General features: G+C 63.5%; 1 protein-coding gene across 1 annotated transcript; it reads left to right on the top strand.

Moving 5' to 3' along the window:
• The first annotated feature begins 6 nt into the window (after window positions 1-6).
• Window positions 7-8,829, top strand: CNNM4 (cyclin and CBS domain divalent metal cation transport mediator 4). The gene is made up of 7 exons (XM_026866914.1): window positions 7-1,396; window positions 4,834-4,977; window positions 5,065-5,202; window positions 5,646-5,815; window positions 5,958-6,057; window positions 7,441-7,622; window positions 7,724-8,829. Exons 1-7 carry the CDS (start codon window positions 136-138, stop codon window positions 7,931-7,933), a joined length of 2,205 nt encoding a protein of 734 aa, XP_026722715.1. The 5' UTR covers window positions 7-135; the 3' UTR covers window positions 7,934-8,829.
• Window positions 8,830-8,835: the final 6 nt, after the last annotated feature.

Raw genomic sequence — 8,835 nt, 5'->3', positions numbered from 1 at the left:
GGGGGGGGCGGCCCCGGCGGGGCCCGGGGGGGCGGCGGCGGGTCCCCGTCGCCTCCTCCGTTGCTGTCGCCGCTGTTGCTGCTGCTGGCGCTGCCCGGCGGGGCGGTACCGTCGGGGGACAGCGTGATCCTGGGGATGCGGCTGGAGGAGAGCACGAAGCCGGCGGCGGGGGCTCCGGCCCGCGGGCCCATCCGTGTCACGGAGGGCAGTGAGCTGCTGCTCCGCCTCTACGGGCTGGGGCTGGGCCCTCGCACCGGCGAACGGGTGGCCTTCGCCGAACTGCGACCGGCCGCCAACGCTTCGGTTCCCAACGGCACCTGCCCCGAGCGCTCCCAGGACCTGCTGGTGCAGCCCGGCCCGGCCGAGGCCCGCGACACCTCGGCTCTGCTGCGGGTCCGCGTCCAGCCTCTGCGCAAGGACGAGCAGGCCAAGACCTACGTCCTCTGCACCCAGCGCCGCCCCGGCCAACCCTGGTTGCCCCATCAAGGCCCCGACGGACGTATCGTGGTGTTGGAGGAGAAGAAGTCGCTGCTGCCCCTCTGGCTGCAGGTGATCCTCATCGCCGGGCTGCTGGTGCTGTCGGGGATGTTCAGCGGCCTCAACCTGGGCCTCATGGCGCTGGATCCCATGGAGCTGCGCATCGTGCAGAACTGCGGCACCGATAAGGAGAAGCGTTACGCCCGGAAGATCGAACCCATCCGCCGTAAAGGGAACTATTTGCTCTGTTCCCTGCTGTTGGGTAACGTGCTGGTTAACACCACCCTCACCATCCTCCTCGATGACCTCATCGGCTCCGGCATCGGCGCCGTCGTCGCCTCCACCATCGGCATCGTCATCTTCGGGGAGATCGTGCCCCAGGCGCTCTGCTCCCGCCACGGCCTGGCCGTGGGTGCCAACACCATCGTGGTCACCAAATTATTCATGCTGGTGACGTTTCCCCTCTCCTACCCCATCAGCAAGCTCCTCGACTGCATCCTGGGCCAGGAGATCGGCACCGTCTACAACCGGGAGAAGCTGGTGGAGATGCTGAAGGTGACGGAACCCTACAACGACCTGGTGAGGGAAGAGCTCAACATGATCCAGGGAGCCTTGGAGCTGCGCACCAAGACAGTGGAGGACGTGATGACTCCGCTGCAGAACTGCTTCATGATAAACAGCGACGCCATCCTGGACTTCAACACCATGTCGGAGATCATGGCGAGCGGCTACACCCGCATCCCAGTCTACGAGGACGAGCGTTCCAACATCATGGATATCCTCTACGTCAAGGACCTGGCTTTTGTCGACCCTGACGACTGCACCCCCCTCAAAACCATCACCAAATTCTACAACCACCCCGTCCACGTCGTCTTTCATGACACCAAGCTGGATGCCATGCTGGAGGAGTTCAAAAAGGGTGAGGGGGTCAGGGGGGTGCTGCTTCACCGGGGTGCTACTTCCTTCTCCTCCTCCTCGGAGGCCGGTGGATGCCGGAAGCAAAACTCCAGGGAGTTCTCCCCTCTGGGGCTGGAGCTGCCCAGGCCGGGGCTGCCTGAGGTCCCCACCGTTTGGGTGGTCGTGATCCGGAGGGGACCGGGGGCCTGGGGACGTGCCACTGTGGTGTCGGGGACGGACAGCGCGGCACCAAACCGGGGGCAGCTGCTCGGTGCCCACAACCGCCCAGGCTTCCGGGGTGTAACGGCGCTGTGCCGGGGAGGGAGAGCCTCTGCGTTAGCGGCAGAGCAGCCCGTGCTCAGCGCCAGCCTCCAGAAACACTTTGGGAGTGTTTACTTGCTCCTTGTTTTTAATTATCGGCCCCGGAGGCCTTTGAATAGCTGCTGGAAAATTGCTCGGCTCCCTGATTTGGGTTTGGCTTTTTCTTCTTGGGCCTTTCCCCGCTGCGGGGAACAGTGCTGCTCGGTGCCGGCCCCGCTCTGCTTCCCGCTCACGGCATCGGGGCACCTAAAAGCTAGAGCGGCTGAGGGCTGGGAGGAGGAGCAGGACCTGGGCTCTCCGGAGGCTGAGCCTTTCCGGGAGCGGGAAAGGCCGCGTAAGCTCCGAGGCAGGATTTGACCTGCTCGAGGTTCCCACTCAGGGCTTTGCCAGACGGGCCGGGGACGCTCCTGTGCTCCCCGGCGCAGGGGACCAGCTGCCCGCGTCCGGGCGGGATGGAATAAAGAGCAGCTGTGCTGGGTGATGCCAGGCCAGCCCTCGGCCGTGTGTGACCCCGCTCTCTCCTCTGGCTCCCGTTACACCCGCCCGGGGATGGTTTGGGCACGTCACGAGAGCTGGGTGGTTTGTTTGTCAGGGGACATTTTGGGGAGGGGGGTCATGCTGAGATTCAGGGGATCTAATAATTCGTCCTTCAGCAAGAGCTTGACTTGAGCTTGGGCAAGGGTTTGGGAGCTGGTAGGTCTGAACCTGGATGATTTTTGAGGGTGAGCGAGAGACAGCAGCTCTGCTCCGGCCTCCCTTTGCGACTGTGCTTCCCTGGCACCCAAAAACATCAGCACGGGAGCAGCGCCCCTCGGTCATGGCTCAGTTGCGGCGATGACCTCGGGATCTCATTGTCTTGGAGCTGCCCTGATTAGTGAAAAACCTTGGCAAGTGCTTTTCCTTCAGTTCATCTCGTGCTGGTTCAAGAACCGCCATAGGAACGCGCGGCCGTCCCGCTCCACCCCATTTCCCAAAACCAGCAGCATAGAAGCAGAGCCCTGTTGCTGCCGGATCTGCAGTTACCCCGGCTGCTGGCACCAGCTTTCCCCTCTGATGAATCCTTATTAAAGGATTTAAAGCACACTCATTCCGGTTACAAAGCTGCCCATGTCCTGTATTGTTATTTTTTCATCGCTGCCTGTCTGGGTCATGAGCAGGTAATTTGTGGGGCCGCTGCCTGGGCTGGTTTTGAGGCCCCTGTCTGAACCCCGATCCCCTGAAGGCAGCACCACAGAGAGTCTCTGCCCTCATCCCACTGATGGAGACCTGGGTCAGAAGCAGGAGATGCACCCAGCAGAAGGATAAAGAGGGAAAATTCAACTGGCCACAGTTCCCGTCATCCTAACCGTGACACTCAGCCGCCGGACCTCTTCCCCCCAGTGCCACAGAGGTGTCCCAGATGCGGGTGACAGCTCCCACAGCGACGTCCAGCGCTTGGCTCGGCGCCTCTTCCCAATCTTTTCCTTCTCTGGGGCAGGAACGACCCTGTGGGGAGCTGGAGGTGTTGCTCTCCCCCGTCGTAGCATCACGGCAGAGCGGGTCCCAGGGTGGTGCGCGGGGCCCGTCGCGCCGTGCTGGCGATGCTGTGCCAGCCGGCCCCGTGCCCTTTGCTCCGGCGGTTTGGGCTCCCCGTGGCGTGTTTGCTTTGCCACCGGCCGCTCCCCACCGAGCTCAGCCTTGGCAGCTTGGCCGGGAGAGGAGCCGCTGCCTGACTCATCGGGGCTGGCCCCGCAGCCCTGATCCTTTCACCTCTCCCTGCCTGGCACACGGTGAGCGGAGGAGCCAGCGCGCCTCACCGAGGGGGTGAGACGGGTCGGTGAGAAGTTTTCACTGCTCAAGCAACAATTTTAGGGTCTTTTCGCCCCTCTATGCACCGCCTTTTGGCAACGGGGTTGCCTGAACTGCATGAGCTTAGTTGAAGAAGGAGAAAAAGGGGAGCTGCGTGGTGCCCATCCCTAAAATTAGCTTTTCCCTGAGCGACAAGGGGCCTGCAGCCGCCAGCTCTAAAATTAAATAGCAGATAGTGTTGGGGAGGGTAGATTGGTGCTGAAGCCGTAGCGGGACGGTGAGCAGGGCACCTTGCTGCTGGCCTGGGCAGGAGCATGGTGCTCGAGGTGGTAGAAGTGATTTTATTTCGGGCTCCGCTGAGGTCAGGGAGGGAACGTCGCCTTCCTCTGTGCCTCAGTTTCCCCAGGCTAAGGATACCGGTCCTGCGGGTGCATTGGCCTGGCCTGGGTGCGCTGCGTGTTTCCACGCGGCCGCTCAGCTCTCCCCAGAGCGGATGTTCCTCATCGAGGGTTTTTTTTTCCCGACGGGTCTGCGTGATTTTGGGACAAAGCAGGAAAAACATCAGTTCATGGAGAAGCTCAGCGGGCAGCCGGCAGTGGGAGCAGGAGCTTCGACACGAGCCGGCTGTTTGGATTTAGCTAGAATCAGGCAAACTGCGTCCTGTCTGCGTGGGGTACGGCCGGCAGGGCCAGGGGAGTTGTTAATTCAGGGCTGGAGAGGTCTTCCTGCCAGCAAGGACCTGCCTGCTCGTGGCCAGGGCTGGCCGGGCAGCGGCTGCCTGCCCTTGGCTCTCTTCCCCGGGATGTTTTGGCTCTGGGATCCAGCGCCCGCTGCAGCACCAGGTGTCCGGAGCGTTTCCTCCGGGATGGGACAGCCCTGGGTCAGCTTGGCAGAGCCGCCGAGGAAATTCAGAGAGGTCGGGGCTGAAAAAAACCTGACTCATAGCGGTGGTGGTGGCGGCGGCATTTCCACCGTGCCGGGGTGCCCTCAGCCCACGGGCACTCACCCAGCACCCTGCCACGCTCTGGTGACATGGGACAGGCTCCTCCAGGGACACATCCTGTCTCCTGTGAACCCCGTGGCCAAGTCCACACCCCACGGCAGCACCGAGGTGCCTGGAGCCTCGCGGGCGCCGCTGTTCTGGGCTTAATTACTGTCATTACACACTGGCAATTAGCGCCCAGCCCAGGGGCTCGTTTAGATTTTAACTGGTTTATTGTTTCCTGTGCAGGAGGGTGGTGGGGAGGGAAGAGCTGGTCCCGGTGACATCCCTGGGTGCTGGCACCCAGCGGTGAGGCTGGGGGTGCCCCGGGCTGGTCTCCCTTCCAACGTCTGTGTGTCTGTCCCCAGGGAAATCCCACCTGGCCATTGTGCAGAAGGTGAACAACGAGGGCGAGGGAGATCCCTTCTACGAGGTGCTGGGGCTGGTGACGCTGGAGGACGTCATCGAGGAGATCATCAAGTCCGAGATCCTGGACGAGTCGGATACATGCAGTAGGTTTTGGGCTCAGCCCTTTCCCCCCCTCTCCTCGCTGCGTGCCAGGGTCCCGCCTGCCCCCCCTGACACCCCGCTCCCCACAGCCGACAATGGCAGGAAGAAGCGGGTGGGCAACCAGAAGAACAAGAGGGACTTCTCGGCCTTCAAAGACCCCGTCAACGAGCTGAAGGTGAAGGTCTCCCCGCAGCTGCTGCTGGCTGCTCACCGCTTCCTCTCCACGGGTGAGTTTCTGGGGGGGATGAGCAAGCCCCCTGCTGCTCCAGGCACACGTGGGCTCCATCCCTGCGCTGAGAAGAAGTTGCTCCAACCATCTCATTTAGAAATTACAGGGGGGAGAGTCTTGTCCCACTCTCTTCCCCTCTGTGCCCCCCAAAACGAGAAGGGACAGGGCTCAGGGGTGCCAGCCCCGCCTCTGATCCTCGGCAAGTCCCTGTCCCTCCAGGATGGTCCTGTTCCCCAGCTGGCACGGGTGTCCCCAAGGCTGGGGCTGGCCTTACTGGGGACTTGGAGCTGGTGTTGGGGCCAGACCTGTGGGTTTCTGCCCCAGGGAGGTGTCAGTGGGGCCCAGCCTGATCCAGGCACCACCCTGAGGGACAGGGGGGACACACCCTCATCTGGAGAGACAAGGACCACAGCTCTGACCCCCCCTCCCCTCTCGCTTTAGAGGTGACACTCTTCACCCCCAACCTAATCTCAGAGAAGATCCTGCTGCGGCTCCTCAAATACTCCAACGTCATCCAGGAGCTGAAGTTCGACGAGGAGAACAAGAAATCCCCACACCACTTCCTCTACTGCAAGAACAAGGCAGCTGACTACTTCATTCTCATCCTGCAGGTACCCAGGCGTGGGGGGACGTTGCTTGCCATGCGTATGGGGGGGTGGGTCCCTTGGGTGAACCGTCACACCCCTGGAGGGCCGTGATGGGGAGGGTCTCATCCAGCACTGCGGGATGTGGCTCACAGGCTCGCTCTTTCAGGGCAAGGTGGAGGTGGAGGCCGGCAAGGAATGCATGAAGTTTGAAATGGGAGCCTTCTCCTACTACGGGGTGATGGCCCTTAGCCCCCCTCCGGTATCTGGTAAGCACCCCCCGATCGCCCGGGTGCCAGCGTGGGCAGAGCCCTCCCACCCTGTTTTAGAGCTGCCGGTGAGAATAGGAGGTACTGGAGGCTCTGAGCCTCTGCTGGTGCCCCCCAAGCCATCCTGGGGGGCTGCATGGCCAGCACTTGGCCCCAGGGAGACACCTGAGCGTGTCTGGTGGTGGGCACAGGGTCCGTGCCCGAGCTGGAGGCTGAAAACCCGCTGCCCTGACTCCGGGCTGCCCGCCCATTGCTGCCAGGCTCTGCGAGCGGCCAGGCCCCAACCCTCACAGTTCAGCTTGGGGCCCCCAGCACCCCACGAGGGGTCGAGATACCCTCAGCCACCCCGTCCTTTTCCCCAGAGGCTTCTCTTGACCTCGTCCTCTGCGTGTGTGTTGTGTTGTCCGTCTCTCTGCCCAGCCCCGACGCCCATCCACAAAGCAAGGGTCATTATTTGCCAGGTTGCCAGGTAATCGGTGCAGCTGCATGGCGTGCCAAACCCTGCTGTGACCGCATTAACCCGCCCGAGTGGGTGTCCCCACCCCATTAATGCAGCAACCCGGTATTTTGTCCCCCATACCGGGCCAGTTACGTGCCATTTTGTCCGGCTTTGCGTGCCGGGAGGCTGTTCTGGTTGCCACGCCGTGCTGTTGGCTTTCTAGCCCCACGTCTGAGGAAGGAAAGGCGGCTCCTTGCCCCGGCGTGGGGCTGGAGCGGGGCACGCCGCTGCGCGGTGTCACCCAGCCGCGCTCGCGGTGGCGTTGGGGTCCTGCGCGCCCCGTAACCGCCCCGATTTCTCCCACTGCCTTTGCCGTGGCTACGGCAGAGGAGCAAGGCAATGGCACCGAGTGTGGTGGCTGTCCCCAGAGGTGCCACTGTCCCCACTGCTGCATGTGGTTCCTGTGTCACCTCAGCTTTCCGAGCACATCACCAGGCCCTCCTTGTCCCCATAACCCCCACTTTGTCCCTAACCCCGCACAGGGTGACCTGTGCTTCGGGGAGTCACCGGCGTCCTTGGGCTGGAACTGTCCCCTGGGCAGCACCTGGCCTGGAGCAGGGGGACCGGTGTGGCTCCAGCCTCCCCGGCTGTGATCAGTGGCCTTTGGGCAGGTGACGGGCAGGGATCAAATCCGGCGCCACGTGGCGGAGCTGGGGGACGGCAGCGCTCAGCCTCAGCGCTGCTCTCAGGGGCACGCGCGTCCCGTCGCTCCCCGTCACCGCTGGGCTCCGTGTCCCTGGAGCCTGTGGGATGGGGACAGGGCTGCTCTGCACCCCATAACCAGCAGGCAGAGAGTTGCCAGGCCTCATCCCGCCGCGGCGTAAGACCCTCCCCGGAGTAGAGGGTCAGCGGCACGGCTAACCCCGTCCCTCCCGTCCCCGCAGAGGTCCGCTCCCCGTCCCACGTCAGCAGCCTGAACCGCTCGGCCTCCCTCAGCTACCACGAACGCTCCGACTCCATCTCCTCCCCCACCAGCGGCAGCAACAACCAGCTCAACGCCGGCACTGGTGCCCAGTACGTGGCCGACTTCAGCGTCCGCGCTCTCACCGACCTCCAGTTCGTCAAGGTGAGGCGGGTGCTCACCGGGACAGGGATGCCGCTGGCGGGGTCCAGCACTGCTCCTCATCCTCCTACTCCCTTATTATTATATTTTTTTTCCTGGTGCAGATCACACGGCAGGAATACCAGAACGGCCTGATGGCCTCCCGCATGGACAGTTGTCCCCAGTCCCCTGACAGCAATGCTCCCAAACCGGACGCCGGTTTACCGGAGAAACCGGAACCTTCCGCCACTGCCGACGAGACCACCAGTCTCCTGAACGAGAGGAACTGCCTGAGCCGCAGGAGCAACCACAGCCCCCTGGAAAACTCCATCTGACCCCGGCCCCGCCGGCACGCGCCGGGAGGGACCTCGCGTGCCCGTTTTAGGGACCCTTTCCCAGGTAGGAAACGCTCGGCGTCTCCTCGGTGAGGCCGTGCCCGGGTGCCGCGCTCGGTCGCCAGAGAAGCCCGGTTGAGCTGGAGGAAGCGGCGGCAGCAGCAGCGCGGTGGGAAACGGAGCTGGGATTTGCTGCTGCTTTCCAAACTGGCTTCTTATTTTTTTTTAATTAATTTAAACGGATGGCGGTGGAGACGGTGCAACTCTCCGCCGGCCGCCCCGGCGACGGCGCTCGTTCAGCTCAGGGAGCTTCAGGTCTCGTACGCCGCTTTGGGATGGGGGGGCTGTGTGTGCTCTGCCGTGGCCCCCCACCCCCGGGATGGGCATCCCGGCCCCTCTCCGGTGTTTTCGGGGCGTGATGGTGGACGGGGCACGCTTGGGTTGCGGCGTGACAGCGGCGTCTCGTCCTTCTCCCGGAGCGATGCCACGACCCTTCTCCGTGCCCGTTCCCCTTTCCCGCTGGCCCGGGGCGCCGGGGGCGATGTGACAGTGGAGAGCTCGGCAGCAGGCCTGAGGCCGAGGGGATGGGCTCAGCGTCTCGGGAGACCCTCCGCCATCTCGGGAGACCCTTCCCCAACCCCTCCGCCACCCACTGGTGTCACGAGTGTGTTGAGGACGGCAGGGACAGCTCCCCCCCCCATCCACCCCCGGCAGTTTCGGTGCCTTCCCCCCCTGCCATGGGGCATCTCAGGGTATCCATGCCGGGGGGACAGGGATCAGCTCGGGGTGGGGGGGACACATGGGGTGGGGGTGAAGGATCCGGAATTTTGGGGTGGCACAAAGCTAGTGACCAAAGTTGTACAGGCAGGAGGGGGCCAGCGCCGTCTCTCCCCCCCCCCCCC

Source organism: Athene cunicularia, unplaced genomic scaffold (genome assembly GCF_003259725.1).
Source record: "Athene cunicularia isolate RWA unplaced genomic scaffold, athCun1 BOjh375561_part1, whole genome shotgun sequence".
In the NCBI taxonomy this organism is placed as follows: domain Eukaryota; kingdom Metazoa; phylum Chordata; class Aves; order Strigiformes; family Strigidae; genus Athene; species Athene cunicularia.
The sequence above is the reverse complement of the archived record's forward strand: the minus strand, read 5'-3'. Positions and strand labels throughout refer to the sequence as shown.